Raw genomic sequence first — 23,928 nt, forward strand, 5'->3', positions numbered from 1 at the left:
GCATATCGTTGAGAGGAAACAGATCCTGGCCTGTGGAAATGATCACAGAACCCCAGAGTATATTCCAGAGATAATGCCCACCTAGAAGACCCACTGAGAAACTGAATAAGAAATTATATGCCAAGGCTCCAGGCATAGGAAGGACTCCAAAAGTTACTGATAAATAGTGACCATTCCCAAACACCTATAGCTCATACCCCACTTCTTTTTTTTTTAAATCCCTGCCTGGGATAAGTCCAAGCCCGGGTCCTCCTCCCACACCTCATGCCTCACCTGACACCTCTAGGCCCTTCTTTCCAGGCCCAGTGACCTGTTCTTGACCCTGTCATTCGCCCTATCTTTCTCAAATATGAGCCTATGCTGCACTCTGGCAACACCCCCCCCCCCCCCCGCCCCGCTGTGTGGAGTCTTACTGCTCTTCTTGATAACTTTGTGAATACCTGAAGAAGGTTCTGAAGGTGGTGGCGGAGCCTGGGGATGACTGATTTTGACACCAGTAGCTGAAAGACTTTCAGGGTGGAAGGGACAAGGTTCTTCCTTGGCTTGGCATGCGTCTGTCACAGAGATACTCATCCCTGAGCAACACCAACCTGGATCTGATCTTTAAATGATCACAAGGGCTAGTGGAGAAAGCTTGCCCTGTTTCTGTGAGCGGCAAGTCGGGAATCCCACCAGGTTCTCCATGGTTTGCTTCTTCCCCGCCACCCAGCTGGCTTCTTGCAAACTCAACAGCTCACAATGGTCTCACCTACTCACATCATGGCTGTCAGATGGGCCAGTCTAACATTTAAATGAGAGGCTTTGCTGGCAGATACAAATAAATTCATTGTGGCTCCTCCACAGCATCAAAAACACCAGTCTCCAGGAAGGTGGAGCATGCTGACATTGTCTAGCCCACTGAGCCTAAGGATAGCAAGAAATTCAGAGGCAATTACCAAGGGGGGGTTGGGGGGGTGGAAAACTCTGCAGACCAAATACTCGGGCCACAGTGCGGGTAGTGGTTCCAGCGACTGCCTGAAATGCTTATGTTATTTGGCTCCCAACAACAACAACAAAAAAAAAAAGAGGAAATACAATGATCTCATCAAGTTGTTTGTTGTGTAGTTCACATTGAGTCCACAAGGTTTCCGGAATTCTCACAAGAGTTCTACCATAGCTGAGCTCGAAACAAGCACCGGTTCCCCCCACCCCCACCCCGTGATGGGGAACCATTTGCAGGCTTCATGGGAGCGGATCCATGCTTCTGCAAAGCAGATGGAGTGGTCATCTGAGTCTTGCCACAGTCTTCATCGAGGCTGGGCCATATCTTTGCTGATGTTCATAGTCTAGTCCGGCCCCTCTCCCAGAGCTAACAATACTAGAGAGCCGATCAAATCTCTTGAAATTACTTTGGCAGTGAAAGCCTCGTCAGCAAGAGTAGGGCAGGTGTCTACCCACCCTGTAGCAATTTCTCTTCTGGTTATTTCCCAATTCCATTTGAAAAGTCCCTAAAGCCAGCATTTTGCTGAAAAATGCGGAAAAGCCACAACTATAGCCTTAGGACTTCCGCAGGGGCTCCCACAACCTTAGAAAGCACCATTTTGAGTGATTTCCCCCCTTCCCTACCGTGTCAGCACTTTTGGTAGGAAATGCAGGCAAGGGGGGAGCCAGGCTTGGGGAGCCACGGACCATCTCTTCCCTCCTAGACTCTGGTAGCTCTCACACAGCACACGGGGGAAGAAAGGCTTTCTTTGTGAAGAAGAGGCCAGGATTTCGATGGACCGGCCACAAACGAAAACCAAAGAACACGCTGCACTCGCCGCCAGCCCTCCACTGAAAGGGGGACCATGGATTGAGAGTGTCTCTTTCCTCCCCCGGCTGGCTCATCCCTCGATGTCAGGAGGAACAAGACTGGCGGCTAAGGGCTTGACCACAAGATCAATGAAATGCTGGGAGAGTCTCGTAGACCACACCCATCAATCAAGTTCTTGGTGATGTCCAATGTTTCGTGTTCACATGAATGTAAGTAAGGCTCTTTCCTTTCCTCTCCTCTCCTTTCCTCTCCTCTTCTCCTCTGTTTCTCCTCCTTCTTCTCTCCCCCCGCCTCTGTCTTTTATCCACCCAGGGATTAATCCCACCTGGACATGTTTAACTTACATTTGGGGGTTGCTTTTCTCTTTGTTGAGACAGTCTTGCTCTGTGTCTTGGGCTGGCCTCTCCAGGGCTGGGATGATAGGTATGTGGCCTCGCACCTGGCAGTCACAGAAATCTTATACTGAAACAGGTATGAGGCAAGGAGAAGCAGATTTGACATGTTGGGTTCTACATTCTCTGGGCACCTCAAGGGTCTCCAGACAAATAGGGACTCGATGCTTCACAACCTGAAACAGTTTGTTTTTTTGTTTTGTTTTTTTTGTTTTTTTTTTTGTTTGTTTGTTTGTTTGTTTTTTTTGAGACAGGGCTTCTCTGTATATCCCTGGATGTCCTGGAACTCACTCTGTAGACCAGGCTGGCCTTGAACTCAGAAATCTGCCTGCCTCCCAGAGTTCTGGGATTAAAGGTATGTGCCACCACCGCTCGGCCTGAAACAGTTTCTAGAACCAGAACAAATGCAATGTGTGTGCAGGGGGGCAGTAAGGGGGTAGGGGACATGTCTCCCCGGCCCCATTCCATTCATATGCTTCTTTCTAAACCACAAGGACACAGACACGCCCCCCAGAAACCCCAGCTCACCCCCTATGTGAGCTGTTCCTAATGTGAACCTGTGTTCACATTCTTAACCACAGTGAGTCATCTCATCTGCTCCATCAGAAAATATCCAAACCCAATACACGCATGACTCAATCTAAAGGTTATTTTTTGTTTGCTTTAAGGATCTTTATTTAAGTGCCTATGGTGTTGAAGTTTCATCAAGGATTTGGAAGGTCACTGTCCCACCATTCCTGCCAGTCAGTGATGAGTGGCTGGCAGCCGGATCCGTGGTGCTCATACATAAGGCGGGAGAATGGAGAATCCAGCTTTTCCAGAGGGTTCAGCTGCAGTTCTGGGACCCTCGAGTCTGAGCTCCAAGGCTGAGAGGGTGTGTACAGCTTCAAGGTGGCCAGCTTCCTAGAGTCCCCACTGTGCTTCAGTACATGGTGAAATGAGAGAGTCTGCTCTGGTTCGGATCCCACCCCTCTGGCTAACAGCAGAAGGATGAGAGGCGCCAACTGAAAAGGCAGGGAAAAAAAGGGGATCCCAAGAGAACAACACACCCCATGCTGGATTAGGGCGGAAAGAACTCGTGCCCAGCCAGGCTCCAGAGCCAGGGTGGACCTTCCCACCTACTGCTACCACCACAACCCCAACTGCCACCACCACAGCAACCCCAGTTGGGAACTGGAGAGCCTGCAGATGTGGTGAAGCTGGCCAAGGTACAAGTTTTCATCCAAAGCAATGGAGCAGGGCATTGGGCAGACATATACACAGACCTTGGAATGAAGGTGAAAAGGAAATGAGATAGCGAGGGCCACCTTCCCGGGCATGATGCACTCCCAGGGTCCCGAAGGCACTGCTATTAGACTTGCGCAGAAGCATTCCAGCTACAGCAATATGGGAGAAGGCCAAGTGGGAGTTGGCCTCCGTTATCCTGAGCAGTTAGTTCAGGGCCTGTTCCTCAGGGCCTCCCTGGGTACCTAGCTCCCAGGGTAGGTGCCCTCCTGAGCTTCTCATAAGCAGCCTTGGAGAGTTTCCAGTCCAGTTCAGTCCAACCTAGCCTGGACTAATTTCCAACAGAATCCTTAACGGTGTCTTCCTCTTCCCCTTCCCCTTCTTCTTCCTCCCCCTCCTTCCTCTTCCAGGCAAACTAACATTCATTTAAACTGCCGCAGTGATTTCTTAGCAATACATTCCTAAGACAGACACCAATGCACTGAGGCAGGACAAAGAAATGTTTTTACAGCACACAAGAAAATTGCTGAGAGCTGCCTGGCACTATCCATTCCCACGAGAAGAGAAATTATTTGATAGGTGTATACACCCATCCACACACTCACCCATATGGTCTGATCCCTGATAATGTGAAATTCTTCTGTGACCTATTGTGGGGAACTTCTTAGACAGGGTAGGTAGGGTAGGGAACTTATACATCCATTCTGAAATATCATACAACTCTCCCCTAAATAAAGCCAGACCTGAAGAAGCTGAAATGATTTGGGAGAAAAAAATCTCAGGATTCTCCGAGGTACATCTGAAGGTCCTTCAGGCCTCTGAGGTGTGTGTTAGCAAACACACACATATATAGAGGCCAGAAATGAACCTTGGCCACTACTTCTCTGGAGCCAACCAACTTTTCTGTGATGGGGCGTCCTCATTGGAACTCGCTCCTTAGGCTAGGCTGGCTGAGCAGTCGACCCCAGGGATCCACCTCTCTCCCCGTGCTAAGATCCCAGGTGTGGGCCACCACACTAGTTTTGCTTTAACGTAAGCAGTAGGGACCAAACTCGTGCCCCCTGCTTGTGAAGTGATCAGGTTATCGCCCCAGAAGCTATCTCCCCAGCTCGGCATTTTAAAACTCTTGATCTCCCAATTGCAGCTTTACTTTTATCTACAGCTGTTCTAGAAAATTCTTTGAAATCAATGTTTCCATCTTCATCTCTTAGGAAGGCAGAAAAACCCTCAAGACAAGGGTGGAAAGACCATTTCAAAGGGGCATCCGAGGGTGGCCAAGGTGACTCTCATCTGGCGGCTGAGAACAAGCATGGCGGTGACATTCCAGGCAGACGCTGGATGTGTAGGGTGAAGCCAGAGTTCCATAAATAACATTGGTTTGGGTTTCAACACCTCAGGTGAGAGACAGCGCCCAGACCTTGACAGCCCGGGCTGCAGCTGACCAGTTTCCCCCACAAGACGCTGACAAGCCAGGGAAGTTTTACCTGAAAGAGAAGGAAGGAGGAGAATCAACACTTCTGCCAGAGCACTGAAGCCATCAGACTCCACCCTGGCAGTTTCCACCCCATAGGCCACACTGTCACTCTGTCCCCTTTCCCAGTCCTGCTGTGTGAGCAGTCTTGTTCCTCGTTGTCACCATGGTCTCTACAGCCCTTGCTCCTCAACCACAGGGTTTTTGAAAAGTGTGCTGTCTGAGAGGCACACTCCACTCCTCTGTGTAACCGTCCTTTGACTCGCACACAAGACTCCCAGGACCCCTCCCTCCAAACATAGCCCCCACCCCTCTCTCCACACACGCTCTTTCCCCCTCAAATCCCTCTTTCCTGGTTTTCAGGCCAAAGCATCCAAAGGTGACTATTTTAAACCTTGTAGATCCTGCAGTCTCTGTGTCAACTATGAACCCTGTTGTCATGACAAAAAAAAAAAAAAAAAAAAAAAGGCAACCAGACACAGTACAGAACATCTGAGGATGGCTGTGTTCAAACTTTATGTGCGGGCACTGAAATCTGAACTGCAATCAACATTTATGCGTCCTGAAATATTCTCCTTTTGGCTCTCTTTTCCAAATCGGGGTTGGGCGTGCCAGCACAGACCTATAATGGCAGCAGTTGGAAGATGACAGTGTAACACTGGTGGCTGAGCGGTTGAGACCGAGGTGGGCTCAATAAACCAAAGCCAGAACTCTCAGCTTTCAAGCTACTGTTGCAGTCTGGGGTCCATAGTGTCTCCACCCACTGAATTAGCAGGATGGGCACTGTTGTCAGGTAGCAGAATCAGAGGTGAGGGCTCCAGGTCACGAGTGGGAACTTCAGGACTCCAATCTTCCCCTCCCTTTTGTTCCCTGGCTTACGATTTCGAAGAGAGGCTTTGTTCCACCATACCTGCTGAGATGGGTTGCCTCACCACAAGGCAAACCAACGAGGGACCAAAACTTCCCATCCTGTGACCCAAAATAAACCTTTTAAGTCATCTTGGGTGTTTTTTCAGAGTAATTTAGACCTGGTGAGTGAAAAAAAAACGGGCACACTGGCCATAATTTGATGAGTTGGGCCTATGTAAGCATATGACCGCTGTCTCCGAAGACTGGCTGTTGGAACAGACTGGATCCATGTATGAGCCTGCTCACCTACAACTCTAGCTCTAACACAGGGCTGACAATACCAGGCCTACAATAGATAGTTTTACCATGGGTGAAAGTTTACAGCTGCATCTAAGGAGCTTAGGAGAGGGCGGGCTATAGACCCGTTAAAGCTTCTTCCTCCATTAGCATTACATACTCATACTTGAAAAAAAACATTTAAGGGCTGCTGATGGTATCAGAAGAGCAAACAGAATCAGAGCCAGTCTCCACAGCTACACCAAAACGTCTACAAACGACAGCCAGTGACAGTGGCTTGCTGGCCCCAGGAAGAGCTGATAGATGAAAACCATCATAGCTCAGGGATACACTCTGAACAACGTGTGGCACTGCTGCCTGCCTGGGTGACCCCTCATGTCACAAGTGTCACAGAAGCACTTACAGGGAACCTCTGGAAGGTCCTGTACCTTCACCCCATGAGCTGTTTACACCCAACCCCCATAGCTGTAGGGATAAACAGCCACATGTATACCCTGGGGACATGAGGCGGGCAGAGGAGGAGCACCTTAGCAGGGAAAAGCGGCCATAAGACGCCGCCATGGGGAAGCTACTTAACCTTCAATGAAGGACTCAGAGTCCAGACCTCAGCCTCAAATGAGGGGGTCAGCTCCGCTTCCACCTCAAACCTACTCTCCAGCAGCCTGACTGCTCAAGAGACTAAAGTGGGCACAGTCTCCTATGCCATGCTGATGTCATTGGTATCTAATAGTCCTACAGGAAGCTCCAGCCACAGAAGAGGGGCAACCAAGCCTGCCGAGAATGCCAGTCCAGAGCCTGGAGGAGCCGCACTGTTTCCACACACACCTCAGCAGGACGCGGGGCTGGCGGGAACAGCGCAGCCGGGTATTCCGGCTGCTTTTCCCAGCAGCCGGGTACCTTGGGCTGCACTCAACGCAGCTGCCAGGCTGCCTGCCGTACCATCAGAAAAGCTCACGTGTACCTGCCCTCCAGCGATGCCTAGAGGGAACAAAAGTCTCCAGTTATAAACTAGGGCTTTGCATAGACCCAAAACGCTGACTGCAACTGCGCGTCAAGCCAACCGAGTCCAAAACACAAGGGAAATCCAAATGCCTCCCAAAATACGGAGCCATTCCAAGACCCCAGGGTTCTCTGTGCTCCGTGCAGTTATTTTTCCCAAACCAAAGCATCCCAGCTGTGTGAAGCATACGAAGAAGGTGAAGGCTGCTGTAGATCAGCAGCAGAGTGCCCGGCTAGCACGCCTGAGGTCCTAGGTTCGATACCCAGCATTGTGGTCGAGGGCGCTGTACACAGAAGCCTTCCCAGCATGTGATGTCTCCACTACCAGACCGGAAACCAGCCTGGCCAATCCTCACGGCTTCCAACTCATGAGGTCCAATCACAAAGTTACGATGTCCAGTAAGAGACATTGGGCCCATCTCGCTACCCTGGTGCCACTACCCGCTACCCTGGTGCCACTACCCACTACCCTGGTGCCACTACCCGCTACCCTGGTGCCAAGCACAATGTTCCTCTTTCCACTTCATAATAAAATAACTCAAAGCCGCAAATCATGCACATCCGATTTCAATTCGTGCACTTCCTGGAGGGAACCAGAAACATTGGGCGGGCAGGAAAACCAAGACTCTGTGAATAGGTTATCAGTGTGCAGACGAGACCTCAAAAACACTATGTGGAAATGAAAGGTGACCTTAAAAAAAAAAACCTTCATTCTTTCATACTTATTGACATTTTTTCAAAAAGCTGTTCACAATACGACATTCAGGATAGAAAGTGCCCTGAATCAGCCTTTGTAACATGGTCCTATTTCAACAGAGAAAGCAACGCCCACAGACGTGTACGCACAATCTCTAGTGGCTACTGCTAAGTAGTGAGATGACAGAGATGGCAGCAATCTCTTCCCCACCCCCACCCCCACCCCCACCCTCACCCCACCCCCCTGAGCCCCAACCCTGCTTTCTCATCTTTAGTTCCTACATACCTGTACAATAGGGACAGCTTCTGAGCCTCCCAGCGGTCAGTCTCCTCCTGACTGGAGTGGCCACGCGTCTGACTGACTCATCTCCAAGTTCATTCATATCCCTTCCTCGCTTCAACCACAAACCACAGGGGCTTCCCTGGGGAGCTCCCCGAAGTTCAGTTCTTTGGGGGCCTGTGGGGCAAGCAGGGCCTGGCAGCTGGTCCTGAATGTCTGTCTGCGGGAGGCTCTGACTCGGGCTGCCACAGAACAAATGCTGATTCCAGCTGGGGAGGCCCACGATGACAGAGGGGGCTACGCACTCGGAGGAAGAAGCGGCAGCAATGGAATGTGCACAAAGAAAGCTGAGAGATGAGGTACAGACACCTGAAAACCGACCATCACCAAGGCTATCAGAGAGGCCCGAGGAGGATTCTGTGCTCAGAGTGACGAAGTGAAACTTCCTGCAAGACTGAGCAATGTGGAAAAAGGGGGGGGGGGGGGAAATAGTATTAAAAATACAAGAGAAGGAGACATGGTGGCACACACCAAGGGATCAAGTAATCCCAGCATTTGGGAGGAAGAAACAGGCGGGTCTCTGCAAACTCAAGGCCAGCCTAGTCTACATAAGTTCCAGGCCAGCCAGAACTACACAGCGACCCTGTCTTTCAAAGAAGAGAAGAAAGATCATACTCATATTACAAATGTTGACAAGATTAAAGAAGAATGCTGGGAACAACTTTGCAGCACTAGGTTTGTAAACTTTAAAGGGGAATAGACAAAATGCCCTAAAACTACTTCTGATCAAAACTGACCCAGGAAGAAATAAAGACTGAATATTCTAAAAACTATTTAAGGAAATGAATGTCACTGCTCCTAAAAACCCCCACACAGACTGCTCAGGTCCAGCCAGGTTTTTGACATGCTCTACTAAACACTTAGAAAACAAATGATTCCAATCTGATCCAGACTGGCCCAGAGAAGGAAAACAAGGAAGTGTGCCCTACTAGCTTTATGAGGCCAACTTAACTTTTAACAAAGCCTGACAGACTAATGTCAGAAGAGACAGAAAAACAAATGACCAGTCACCGCTCCCTAGAGAATAGGAAAGCCTTGTACAAGACAGTTCACTCAGAAAGATGCCAAGCTGCCTCACCCTCCAGAATCCTGAACTGATTATATATTAGGAATTTAATAACTACAGATTTACCACCTTAATAGGTTAAAGGAGAAGGTATGCCCTGCCTAACAGAGCTAGAGAAAGAAAGAAAATTCAAAGGTAACAAACACTCATAGATGGAGGGGAAACTCCATACAGCAAAATCCACCAGTAAACTCCACACAGTGGGCAGATATTGACCAGAAGACAACAAGGCTGCTTCCATCCCTTCTGATCCATAAACAGAGGCAGGAAGAAAACTGACTGGGCTTGGTGATCTCAAAGCAGGCCCCCCAGTGACACACCTCCTCCAGCAAGGTCACAACTCCTCCAGCAAGGCCACACCTCCTCAACCTTCCCAAACAGTTCCACCAACTGGGGACCAAGTATTCACATATATAAACGTATGGGGGCCATGCTCATTCAAACCAATACTCACACTCACATTCAAACCAACAGACCTGCATACCAAGTTGCCAAACCACCTCCACACACATGCCACAGCATGAATGCATATACATGCTCATACACATGTGTGCACACACCTATACAAATAATGTTTAAATGAAATAAGGCTACCAGAGATAAGGTCACAAATAAAGTGACCACAGTTTATATAGGAACCTGGTTTTGAAGTTGTCCCCAAAGCGACAACAGAGAACAGCCAGGCTGCCAAAAAGCAGTCACTCAGCATGAAGGCCAAGCCCGTGGGACTCGGCTCACTATTGCTGATAGCTTAGTGTAGTATAGGATTAATGCAAGTGGATTTGCTGGGTCCTGAGCTTCTGCCTAGACTAGACGAAACGGAGGACACCAAGGGACTAGAGAGAGCAAACCCAGATCCCCTACCAATGCCGAGGGGCCCCATGCCACTGCTGGGCCAGACACGAGGGTGGGGGCAGGGATGCCTGCGAAATGCCACTACAAGGGTTCCTGGTTTCTCCCATCCCTGGTTCTCTCTTGCACCAGGCCATGGAGGGAACTCGGCCTTTCAGAAACCAGAAGTATTTCTAGTGCTTGACTAGCTCCCAAGTGGCCCACTTTAGCCGCTGCTTTCAGTGCTTGATTAAGTTTCAGAGCTAGCAGCCGTGCCAATCCAGGACTGACAATCAGCCCAAAAAGGAAACCTGTTCCAGTTTGAAGAACTGAGACAAGTGTGGAAGCCGTTATACTGGCATCTGAGCCATCAGAGAACACCACACCCCCTTCCCATCTTATGTTCTAGACACACTTATTAAAAAAAAAAAAACCAACAACAATAACAGCCACCTGCGTCAGCCTCCTGAATGTTGGAACAACAGACTGGGCTTCCACACCCAGGTCAGGGACTTTTTTTTATTTAATCATGAATAAAATAGAATTTAAAAAGACCATCCTATCATGTCTCTCACAGAATCAATTTGGTCACCTGGTGTACCAGCTACTTTCTCTTAATTGTGACAATAAGAAAGTGCTTAGCAAAAGCAACTATGCTGGCAGGTTGCTATGTCACCTTGACACAAGCTAGAGTCATTTGGGAAGAGGGGACTCTCAGTTGAGAAGCCCACACCAAACTGTTCTTTGGGCAAACCTGCAGCACATCCTCCTGAATGGTCATTGGTGATCGACATGGTAGGGCCCAGCTCACAGCAGATAGTGTCACCTCTGGGCTGGTGGTCTTGGGGACACTAAGAAAGCAGGCTAAGCAAACCACAAGGAGCAAGCCATTGAGCAACCGCCTTCCATGGTTTCTGCCTTAGTCCCTGCCCGGCTTCCCTAAATAGTGAACCACGCGCTGTAGAATGAAGGAAACCCTTTCCCCCTCCAAGTCATTTTATCACAGCAATAGGAACTGAGATAGTGACCCAAGGAGGAAAGAGTTGCTTTGGTTCACAGTTTGGGGGCACCGTCCATCATGGCAGAGACAGCATGGCGGTAGGACCAGAAGGCAGCTGGTCCCAACCAGGAAGCAAGGAGAGGTCAATGCTGGTACTCAGCACACTTTCCCCTTTCTATCCAGTCCAGTGGCCCTTGGCCATGAGATGGCGCTGAGCACATTTATGGTATGTCTTCTCGTGTAACTCAGTCTAGAAACTCACTCCCAGACTGGGTAAGAGATTTGTGTCTCAGATGATTGTAGATCTTGTCCAGTTAACGATCAATAGTAACAACCACACCTGGTATGAACAAGATTCTAGTAGTGGCTCTGAATCAAGAGAGTACAGGAGCTGGCAAGACGGCCCAGTGGGCACAGGCACTGGCTGCCAACCCTGACAAACACATGGTGGAAGGAGGGAATCAACTCCAGGAAGTTGTTCTCTGCCTCCAAATTCACGCAGTGGCATGTGCCTGTGTGCAGGCGCACATGCATGCATACACACATGCGTACACACATCAGTAATACAACTGATCCACTCCATAAGATTCTGTGTTGCATAATGTCACACAGGCCCACAGGAGGACACAGACCCTTTTTTTTTAATTGGATATTTTCTTTATTTACATTTCAAATGTTTTCCCCTTTCCAGGTCTCCCCTTTGGAAACTTCCTAACCCATACCCTCTCCCCCTGTCTCTATGAGGGTGCTCCCCCACCCACCCACCCACCCGCTCCTGTCTTCCTGCCCTGGCATTCCCCTATACTGGGGCATCGAACCCCTCAGGCCTCTCCTCCCACTGATGTCCATCAAGGCCATCCTCTGCCACATATGTGGACAGAGCCATAGGTCCCTCCATGTGTATTCTTTGGTTGGTGGTCCAATCCCCAGGAGCTCCAAGGGATCAAATGCAGACCCTTTTAATTGTGAATAATAACGAAAGCTTGAAGCACAGTATGGTGGTGCACATGTGCAATTCCAACACTCAGGAATCTGAGGCAAGAGAAGTGCTATGTGTTTGTACACAGGAAATTCCTGGCCAGCCCAGGTTATGAGACCCTGCCTCGAACTAACAAACAAACAAAATAATAATAATAAATAAACAAATGTGAGGACTGTAAGACAGCCTGGTAGAGGAGCTTGCTATGCAAGTCTGGTGATCTGAGTTTGACTCCTAAAACTCATGTAAGATATATGGAGAAAACACACTCTACAAAATTGTCCTCTGACATCCAGTTCATGTACTATTGACACATGTATGCAAACACACACACACACACACATACATTCCTATACACATTTTGAAGTAGAAACAGGAATACCTTTTTAAATGACATAATTTTCTCATGCTCTATTTTGTTTCTATGTACTGAATGTGACACAAAGTGACTTAGCAATAAAACCAATTCAACCACTAGGAATGCTGTGTATGTATCACTTTGTGATATAACTGAATATTGCTAGTTGATTTCATTCTTTCCATGGCAAAATACAGGTCATGGGCTTCCTTCCACCTGTGGTATCTACAGTCGCCCAGTTTCAGAGTCGAGCTGTTCTTTATAAGATCAAGTATGCCAGGTGTGGTGGCACACACCTTAAATCCCAGCACCTGGGAGGCAGAGGCAGGGGGATCTCTGAAGGTCTACAAAGCAAGCTCCAGGACAGCCAGGACTACAGAGAAAACTCTCTCTCTCTCTCTCTCTCTCTCTCTCTCTCTCTCTCTCTCTCTCTCTCTCTCTCTCTCATACACACACACACACACACACACACACACACATACACACACACACACACACACACATACACACACACACACACACACACACATACACACACACACACACACAAGTAAATAAAACTTAAATGTAAAGCATTAACTCTTTTCTAAATCTAATGTGACAGAAAGCAACCAAAATAGTGCGGGCTTTTTTTTGTCTTTTTCTTCCCCCCACACCCCCATTCACAAATAAGCATTTACCCATCAGCCCTGCTCTTCTGGATTCCTGAGTGCTGCTACCAAGGTAGTGATGGGCACAGGTCCCACCGTGATAGGAACAAGAAAACAAGAGCACAAGGATGCTGTGGCCAAACCATCTACCCCTCAGCCCCAGAGGAAGCCTCTGTCCCCAGCACACCTATATTTGATGTCAAATACTGTCGAGTCCTCGTCCTCGTCATCCTCCTCATTCAGTGGGGCCATTTCCACTCGTTCAGCAGGGGTGGTGATGATGTCATACTTGCGAGTCTTCTTCAACCTTTTTCCCAACCTAGAGGAGAAGAAGCACACTCATGAGACCAGGCCTGGGAGAGATGTTGATGAGGCCCAGCCTCCACGTAGATGGCGCCGCTTGTGGCAAGTTAAGTTCACTTTCTGACACCTGGAGACAAAGTTTGCTGCCACCTCCAGCCAGGATGCTGCAGCTGTACCCAGAAGACTTGATGCCCAGAAGCTGAGAGCTGGAGAGAAATATCAAGGTAAAGCACAAGGACTGGAGTTTAAATAAGTTGTTAAGTTGACTCCAGCACTCATCCTCAGCCCCAAGAGAAAGATCCAATGTTAGATGGGTAAAATGGTCCTTCTGTAATTATCACACTCGGGAGACAGAGAGGGACTAGCTAGACTAGCACCATAGGCAAGCTTGCAGGTCAGCAATAACCTCTGAATAACTAGATTTCATAAACTAGAACGCAACGGAGGAAGAATCCACAACAGACACTCATGCAAGCACACACACACACACACACATGTACACACTACATGCACACATGCACATGAATGTGCACACACATGCAGGCATATGCACACATATGTGCACACATTTATCACATGCACACAAATGTGCACACACATACACACATGCAGGCACATGCACACACACATATGCACACACATATGCACACATACACCACATGCATACAAATACACACACATGTATGCACACATACTCCACAGGTACACATATACATACATACATACATACATACATACATACATATGGGTGGCTGGGTACCCCAAGTAGCCACAGGACTGAGTAAGTTATCAACTTCCTAATCCTCCCTGTCTTCCTGAAGCAGTGCCATCTGAACACCAACAGCTCAATAACTGAGAAAGATAATACACAAATGCAGCAGCTCAGTAAGACAAAAGGCATGAAAACAATGTCTGCTGAACAAGATAAGGACAGCCTGGCTGGAGGGGCAAGTGCTGCCTAATAGGATCCGGGTCAAGGCCCAGCCAAGTTCTACTTAAGTGAGGTTCCCTCAGTCTCCTCGTGGATAAAATGGGCCAGGAGCAGTCTTCCTTGAAGGTGAGGGATGATCGCTGAGTGGCTGATGCCCTTGACAAGCCTGGAGACAGGAGGCTGTTGACAGAAGTCATCATGAGTTGACATCAACAACCTGAGAAGTCACACATGCTCTAGCCCCTCTCTCCTAAGATCAGGGCTTGTGAAAATAGATCAGTATTGTTTCCATGGTGCTGATTAGAGCACTACACTGTTACCTACAACGCGGCAGAAGGATGCTGTGGGCTATAGGAAACGAGCTGACACAAGCCCCTAGCATATGACTCCCTGCATGGGAACTGCAACACTTCTCAGGGGGTGTCTGGAAAACACACGATGTCACCCAGGGAAAGACCTCTTCCGATGGCCCCTGATGCTCTCTGAGCCTGTCCCTCTGGGATGCTCGATCTGGTCTCAATTGCTTTGTATTCTCTGCCAGCCTTCTTTGAAGAAAACCAGATGCTCTCTATGAAAAAGCAGCCAATCCAGAACATCCTAAGTGGGGCACTGAAGAGCCTTCCTGCAGATGGCAAGCTGTTACACAGACCACTTGTCAAAGACACCGGCAGGTCTTTTTACCTCTTACCAAGAGAAACTGTCTCAAGTTCTCATGACACATCAAAACAACCTCACTTTTAGGTCCTCCAAAAGGTCTTACAAACGGCAACATGCTCTTGGCTTACCTACTATAAACTACCAAAAACAGGATTTGCCAAACCATCATGTCATTTACATAGCAAATGTCAGCACCGTGTCTCTAACATAAATCAACCTGGACAATCTATAGGGCCTGCTCTTCCAGGCCTTTCAGATGTGAAGCTGTTTTCTCTAGATTGAAACACTTCTTAAGGAGGAGATGAAGGCTCAGAAAACCCACAAGCAGCAAGAGAGTTCAAAGATTCCAGAGGCTCCCTCCCCAAAAAATTACACAAGCATTGAACAATGGCTGGAGGTAGGGAAGACTTCTATGGTATTGATACTAGTAAGCTGCAGGGAACACCAGTTGTGCTTAGTGGAATGGGTCCTTCAGTGGTGCAGCATTGTGGTGATTTGGATAGACTTGGCCCCCACAGATGATGTGTTTGAATGCTTGGCCATAGGGAATGATACTATTAGGAGGTGTGGTCTTGTTGGAGTAGGTGTGGCCTTGTTGAAGGAAGTGTGTCAGTATGGGGTTGGGCTTGGAGGTCTCTTATGCTCAGCCTGCACCCAGTATGACACAGTCTCTTCCTCCTGGCTTCAGATCTAGATGTAGCACTCTCAGCTCCCTCTCCAGCCCCTTGTCCACCTCCACGCTCCCAAGCTTCCCACCACAATAATGGACTAAGCCTCTGAAACTGCAAGCCAGCCCCAATTAAATGTTTTCCTGTATAAGAGTTGCCGTGGTCATGGTGTCTCTGCACAGCAATGGAAACCCTAAGACAAGCTGCCTCTAAGTCACCCATGTCTCTATACATAGCTCACTGGTCACCAAGGTAGACTTGCATGGAATCATAGCTTTGGTCTGTTGCTAAGACCATCTGGATGAACAGGTGGGCATTTTTCCATGTCTCCTCCTCCCAAGAAGCCTTGTAACGGCACAGAGAGAAGACCATGGCAAATAAGAACCCAGCGACAAAATCTGAAGCCTTGTTGCAAAGTAATTTCTCCTTCCAGCCTTCCTCACAGGTACGCTCACAGGCACAGCTGTGGGGCTATCTAGATCTCAAAATTAGGATGACGAATGGTACAGATATCAAGCCTGATAGCAAGCCACTTAACCAAAGGGACATAACTAGCCACCTTGCCACCAATAACACCTTGAGTACCAGAGGCTTGTAGGCTGGGCTTGCACACCCAATAGCCTGAAGCTCTAGCCCCGCAGAACTAAAGATTTATGACTCTGGGCATCCAAAGCCACAGACTTATTGATGCAGGTGCTCTGAGCATTGAATGGCAGGAACCTTGTATCCGGCAGCTCCTGTTACCCCTCCAGATTGGCACGTGATGGGCAGCTTGCAAGGAAATAGAGTTTTCAGGCTTCGTATCCTCCAGCCTTCAGTAGCCTCAGCTTTCTACAGTGTCTGCCCCAGGCCACCCTCTGGGATTCCACAACTGCCTTCTTGCTGCCTCTGGATAATTAGGTTAAACCAGTCCAGCCCACTCTAGCCATGACATATATTACAGATAGGTAATACAAGACCATTTGAGAGAAGCTTTTCTTAGGCCTAAGGTTCTAGTGTGATGGGAGCATACAGGAGAAAACTCCCAGACTACCCGCCCCGCCCCCCCCAAAAAAAAAACAGTGGGAAATTGCCTGTTTATACGGCCAGAAGAAAAGATGGCATGTTTGTGTACATATTATAACTCCACCAATCAGTCCTTACATATTCCTGATCACAGACCTCAGGAACTAATCACAGGAGCTGCAGACGTCTGGCTGAGCGGCTGAGGGGAGCTTTTCCCCTCCTGCCCTGGTTGAGAATAGCTGTAAGGTGAGCAGTAGAATCCAGAGTCCGCCCAAGATTGTCCTGCCTGGGCTTGAGTCTTCACTCATGGCGTGCATTGCTCAGAATGGTCTTGGCTGCAGGATGTCCTCCTGACCCGCAGCTCTGTGACTTTGGCAGCACCCTTCTTGCAGCTAGAGTGCAGTTTCTTCAAAGTACTCTGAACATTTGGTGTATCATCATGACAGCCTACAAAATGGCTACTCCAGCCAGCCTAGTGCCACACACCTTGTAATCCCAACACTCAGGAGGCAGAGGCAGATGGATCAGCGTTTCCAGGCCAGCCTTGGCTACACAAATGGAAGGTTCACCTAGATTAAGATCTTAACTCAAAGTAGGTGGAGGTAGGTAGAGCCTACTGGATCAGACTTTCCTCCATCAATGCAGCCAGGCACAGGGAAGATTCTGACACAAGTCCCTCAGACAGTGCTTCCCAACCTTCCTGATGCTGTGACCCTTTAATACGGTGCCTCATGCTGGGGTGGCCCCCAACCATAACATTTTCATCACTGCTTCATAACTGTAACTTTGCTAGTGCTATGAATCATAATATAAATATCTGATATGCAGGATATCTAATATACAACTGAACCCCTGTGAAAGGGTCATTTGACACACACCCCCAAACGAGCCATTACCCACAGGTGGAGAACTCCTTCTCTAAAGGAACAATGGGGCTGGCCCTCAGTAGTTTAGTTTAGTTGAAAAAAAAAAAAGTAAACACTAAAGGGTGCTTATACAACAACATCAACAATCTTAATAATACTTAACACTGGTAGTTAGCAGTGTTATGTACTACTAAGTACTTAACAGTACTAGGTACTAAATACCCTTAGGGAACTCTGTGTCCTTGTAACATCTCAATCTTACCAGAGACAGGAAGCAGACTCTGTTTAGAAACAAAACCATATCAGAACTGCTAGTCCGTATTCTCTCCAACAATACTCTTATCTCTCCACCTCCCCGGACCAAAAGGAAGGCAATCTTTGCATTCTGATCTACATGATCCCTCACCCATGCCAGCTCCCACTCCAGGACAAGATGGTGAAATTTAAGCTCAGCAATTGTTCTGAATGCCACAAGTCAACCAACACCAACTCACAAGGGAGGCCACCCTTCCCTGAAGCCCTCGGGATGAAGGTCTAAGTCAGTCCACACAGACCCGCACACCTCTCTCAGGAAGCCAACCCCTAGCGGATTCACAGCTCTTTGGGGGTACACTTGGCTTTGAGAATCAGTGAGGACCCCTTCCCTGTTCACTGTGATGTGGGCCTGGGCTGAAGATGCATCTGAAATGTTTAGAAAAGACAATGTCCCTGAACCTGAGGACTTAAGAAAGATACCCATATGCCCTCAAAATGGCCATACTCACATGGTTTGGGGCTAAGGAGTCACAGCTCTGTCTTGTTCTGCATCATGACCTCTGCAAAGCACAAAATCTGATCTACAAACTTCTGTGCACATATGAAGCGTGGCAGGAATCATTAGTTATTGACTCTGGAGCAAAATGAAGTATTGACTCTGGGGGCGGGGGTCAGGGTTAAATCTGGAGCCGCTGTATTCTGACAGCTCATCCCCAACACCTATTAACTTGCTTTCCTTCAAAATGGTTTGTGTTGTGAAAATTAGCCTACTAGGCTAAAATTAAAGGCCCTATATGTTTACCCAAGGAAAATTTAGGAAAACACCACCAACCTCAGCACCTCCATAGCCTATGGCATTTTAACACCAGCATTCTCAACTACACAAACTCAGAAAAAAATCATGAATCCCAAGATGATACTGAGGAGGTAACTGAGACCATTATGTGTAAATTGTTGGGGTTAGGGACACGCAGACACATGGCCACACATGGCCACATGTTAGCCTGAGTGTTTCTGAACAGACTTAACATCTGAAGTAGGTAGAATGAATAAAGCCAACTGTGTGTGGCCTCCTCAGTGTGGCTAGGCCTCATCCACTCAGGTGGATAATAATAAATAGAAGTTTTATTATAATAATAATTATTTTTCAAATAATAAAGAGAATTTTTCCTACCCTTTGGACAACAGTTTGGGGGTAGGGGAGTTCTTCATTTGTTTTGTTATTTTGGTTTTTTGCGGGAGTCTTGTTGCATATCCCAGACTTTCCTCAAGACTCAGATTCTCCTGCATCTACCTCATGGTTGTGTAGTTCCCCACCCTGCCAAATATACTCTCTCTGGACTCATAATCAAACAATGGCTGCTTCTCCTACTTAAGTTATGTCTGCATTAGGACCAGAACCTAGGGCCTGGAAAGATTGCTCAATGGTTAAGAGCACTAGCTGCTCTTCCAGGGGACCTGGGTTCCACTCCCAGAATCCACATGGCGGCTCACAACTGTCAGTTGCAGGGCATCTGAAACCCTCACACAGATTTAAATACAGGAAAAACATCAACACACCCGAGGCCACAGGCCTGCCACCCTATAGGCTGGGGAGTGGGGGGCACTACAATGAGCAAGTACGTGGTGGAGAGACGGGAGATAAAGAGAAGCAGACAGATTTGTATACCATGGAGAGAGACAGAAGTGGAGACACGATGGTGCTGAGGAACAGCCTGAGGAGAGTAGGCCGCCTTGTCACTGAGGTCATGGTAATCTCTGAGCCCATACTACAGGAGTCTGTGTCAATATCTATGGCCTATGTTACCACCAAAGGCCACACAGACATTTGATCATCTGGGCTGGCCATCATGGGGGCCATGTTGGTGTCCAAGTCCTGAGGTTTGGTGTTCACTGACTTTGGTGTTCAGGAGAGCTGGCCCCAGTGGCTTGGGTGAGAGAGAACTGGTGGGCTGACTAACTCAGCTGTCACCCAGGCCCAGCTCCAGGATTTGAGCTGGCCCACCCCAACATCTATGAGCAGCTAGAGGTTGTGAAGGGGCTGGTCCTACAGAACCAAAGTTGCAGGATTTCCATGACACGGGGCAACAACAGGATGTCTGAGAGGAGACCTGGTGAGGATCCAGTATTGGTAGTGTAGCAGAAGCCAGAGGCCTCAGACAAGACCAAGGACTCACGGCAGTGAACATTTGCAAGTGAAGATGTGTGGACAAAAGAATATACTGTGGGGCACAGGGTCACACATCCAGCTTCCAAGAAAGATGTTTATGTTTTGTTTTGCTTTGCTTGTTTTGCTTGCTTTGCTTTGTGGAGAGGTTGCAAGGCTGGAAGATGAATATGGAAGGAACAGGGAGATGAGTGGGATTGAGGTGCATGGTATGAAATTCACAAAGAATCAAGAAAAAGTTTTTTTAAAAAAAAAAAAAAGACCAGAACCTATATCATCAGATCTTCATGAGCAACTTCTTATATGTCCCACCTCTCTTATCCTCCCTCTTTCAAACAGAGAGACAGAGACAGAAACAGAGACAGAGACAGAGCTGCTGTTTCTGTGGAGAGCCTTCATAAATACATCAGGCCATCAGTAAGGATGCTCATGTGTACTTCAAATACAAACTCTGACACTGAGCCAGAGAAACCGCATTTCAGACGATCAACCCTCTGACAAAGAGTACCCTTTGCCAGGAAATCACAAGCCTTGCTGTTTCGTTGTCAGGCATGTTAATCAGACAGAGCTGAGACCCATGAAAAGCTGATATACTTGGGGTGATTCTGGGCAAAGCTTATATCATATCACACATCGAAAAGAACACCCAACAACAGAAGGGACACTGCAGCGTCCGGACAGAGCAGGCAGAGAGTAGGAGTCTCCCACTGCTTCCGGAGAGGACCTTTACCAACTGTGCGCCAGGCAGAAGCAGGAAATTTTAGAACTAGAACAGATCAGTGAAGATCACCTTCAGATTCTGGAGTCTAACCGCCCTGGGTGCAGAGAACCTGGACATCCTGTGTCAGTGAGGGGGGGTGTGAGAAACCTGAAAATAGTAGGCCTAGAAGCTGCACTTGTGTCCAACGATACTAAGCAACTCACAAGTGCGTTCACAGGAACAACTTCCATTTCTTGCATTTGTGTGAGTGTGTGTGGTACATGCTCACGTGTATGTGGGTGAGTAGACATTGTTGTGTACTGTTTGTGTTTATCTTATTCTATCTCCCTCCTGGAGCTCACTGACTGGCTGGATTGGTTCGCCAGGAATCCAATCATCCCTACACTGGCCAGGTACCCTTTTTTGATACTATTCTATTATGTCGTCTATGGGTGATTTGCCTACATGCATGTCTGTGCACCATGTGCATACCTGATACCAGTGGAGGCCAGAAGAAGGTGCTGCATCCCCTGGAAGTAGAGTTACAAATAGCTCTGATGTGCTGTGTGGTTGCTGGCAATTGAATCCCAGTCCTCTGGAGGAGCATCTCGTATCCTTAGCTCTTGCACCATCTCTCCAGTCCCACACCTAGCTTTCAATGTGGCTGCTGTAGATCCAAATGCAAGTTCCCATGCTTCAGTGGAGGTTGCTTTACTGACCAATCCATCTCCCTAGCTCCCATGGGTACCATGTCTAAATAATCTATAAAGCAATGACGCTTACACGTCTGCCTTCCAGGTAAGGAAACTGAGATCCAGACAGGTCACTTTGCCCACAGCTATGTAACTAATATGAAGTAGAGTTGTGTTTGAAGTTCAGGGGACCAAAGGCCTCAGAACTACACAGCTGCTCAAGAGTTTGAAACATGCTACAAAGAAAAAAAAGTCTGCATCAGCTCAGGAAGGTTTCAGAGAGCCAAAAACTGCCTTGATGCTGACATTACTGAACCACCACTCCACACACCAGTGCCTTACACTCCCACCAAAGAGCCACATTTTACACACACACACACACACACACACACACACACCATCATCACCATCACCATCACCATCACCATCATCATCTGCCCTTGTCTTCAATACCCAAGTTCTCTTTGTTTCCCTCTCACTTTCCGGAAAGGTATCATTGAACACAATTCACACATTCCTACTTTACAAGGATCCAGACGAACCTCTAACAAACTCTTATCGAAGTGAGACTCCCCCAGGACAAGCACGGCTTTGCGGCAGGCCAGCACCCACCACTGACCTCCGTTCCGCTTCTCCATCCTCCACGCCTGGCCACACCTCCAGCTCCAAGAGTGGACACCCAGGATCAGGTGTGAGCTAGGCAATACACAGCAATCACAACCAATCAGAGCTGACCACTAAGTGTCCTGCGCACTGGTCCCTCGGACCCAGATAGGATAAGCTGTCTTACCGCTTGGCAGAAGAGGGACTGAGGAGAGAGAGGTTTGAGACCAGAAGGAACGAGCTCAAGTCTTAACTCTGTTTTGAACCCTACAGCACTGCTCTCTCCACAGAGCTGGTTCTGCCTGGGGTTTTGGTCCCACTTGACCTAGAGTACCAATGCCAGGGGGCCCTCAAAAGGAAGGCACGGAGAGAACTGAAACCAACATTTTAACAAATGCCACCTTGTGATTCCTTAACGTTTTAATAGCAAGGCTTCCACAATCAGTGTGATGTCCCCATTTGCTATAACTCCTTTTAAAGCCCTAAAGAGCCACTTAGTGGCAGGAGCTTGGGGACTTGTGCTCAGGCATACCCAAGAGTGGGTTTTCCAGAAGGTAAGCATGCAGCACCACAGGGCTGTTAGCAAGCTTGGTGGCTTGAGAGGAAAGCAGGGAGCACATGCCCTATGACAATGTGAGGTGTCACGCTTCCCTTCAAACCCAAGCTCACTGCCTATTTTATGTGTCTGTGTGTCTCTGCTAGTGGGTCACAGGTTTGCATGCATGGAGACCAGGGGTCAATATCAGCTGTCTCCTTGACCACTCTCCCTTTATTCTTTTTTTCTATATTCTTTGTTTACATTCCAAATGATCTCCCCTTTCCCATTTCCCCCTCCCCGTAAGTCCCATAAGCCCTCCTCCCCGCCCATTCCCCAATCAACCCCCTCCTACTTCTCTGTCCTGGTATTCCCCTCCATTGCTACATCAAGCCTTTCCAGGACCAGGGCCCTCTCCTTCCTTCCTTCTTGGGAATCATTTGATATGTTAATTGTGTCTTGGATATTCAGAGCTTCTGGGCTAATTAATATCCACTTATCAGTGATTCCATTCTATGTGTGTTCTTGTGACTGGGTTACCTCACTTAGAATGATATTTTCCAGTTCCAACCATTTGCCTAAGAATTTCATGAATTCATTGTTTTTCATTGCTGAGTAGTATTCCATTCTGTAAATATACCACATTTTCTGTATCCATTCCTCCATTGAGGGACATCTGGGTTCTTTCCAACTTCTGGCTATAATAAATAAGGCTGCTATGAACATAGTGGAGCATGTGTCCTTATTGCATGCCAGGGAATACTCTGGGTATATGCCCAGGAGTGGTATAACAGGGTCCTCCGGAAGTGTCATGCCCAGTTTTCTAAGGAACCGCCAGACTGCTGGTGGGATTGCAAGCTGGTACAACCACTCTCCCTTTATTCTTTAAGACAGGATCTCTCACTGAGCCCAGAGCTCACCCGTTAGCTAGGCTGACTGGTTAGTAGTCTCCAAGAATCAGCCTGCCTCCACTCACCCCTCCCTCATTCCAGAACCGAGATTACAGTTATAGCTCACCACACCAGACATTTTATTTACATGCTAAACATCTGAACATCTTCAAGTCTTCATGTCTGCACAGCAAGCACTTTATACACTGAGCCATCTCCAGAGCACTTTAACATTTATTTCCAACAACAGAGAGGAGTCATTCAAAACTCTTCCATTCTCCCTTGTACTGAGGTCATCATTACTGAGATACATAATTTTAAAACTGTGAACTGGGAGTCCCATGTGTACTGGGAGTACCACTGTCCACCCATGTCCCTTCCCCACCCCCATGGCCTCTCCCCCCATCCTTAATCATTTAACCCTTGATGCTTCTCTCTCTCTCTCTCTCTCTCTCTCTCTCTCTCTCTCTCTCTCTCTCTCTCCCTCTCTCTCCCTCTCTCTCTCTCTTTCTCTCTCTTTCTCTTCTCTCTCTCTTTGGTTTTTAGAGACAGGGTTTCTCTGTGTAGCCCTGGCTATCCTGGAAATCACTCTGTAGACCAGGCTGGCCTCGAACTCAGAAATCCACCCACCTCTGCCTCCCAAGTGCTGGGATTAAAGGTGTGCGCCACCACTACCCAGCCCCTCTTCTTTCTCATGTAGTCTACTATTATT

General features: G+C 48.1%; 1 protein-coding gene across 1 annotated transcript in view; it reads right to left on the minus strand.

The window, feature by feature from the left end:
- Positions 1-2,831: 2,831 nt before the first annotated feature.
- Fam174b (family with sequence similarity 174 member B) overlaps positions 2,832-23,928 on the minus strand; it is a 43,821-nt gene continuing 22,724 nt past the window's right edge. Inside the window, exons 2-3 of the mRNA XM_052160645.1 lie at positions 13,132-13,263; positions 2,832-4,892 (exon numbers count right to left, since the gene is read on the minus strand). Of these exons, the coding sequence (XP_052016605.1) occupies positions 4,889-4,892; positions 13,132-13,263 (136 nt within the window). The 3' untranslated portion in view covers positions 2,832-4,888. The remainder of the gene's footprint in view (positions 4,893-13,131; positions 13,264-23,928) is intronic.

Source organism: Apodemus sylvaticus, chromosome 1, assembly GCF_947179515.1.
Source record: "Apodemus sylvaticus chromosome 1, mApoSyl1.1, whole genome shotgun sequence".
NCBI classification, from domain to species: domain Eukaryota; kingdom Metazoa; phylum Chordata; class Mammalia; order Rodentia; family Muridae; genus Apodemus; species Apodemus sylvaticus.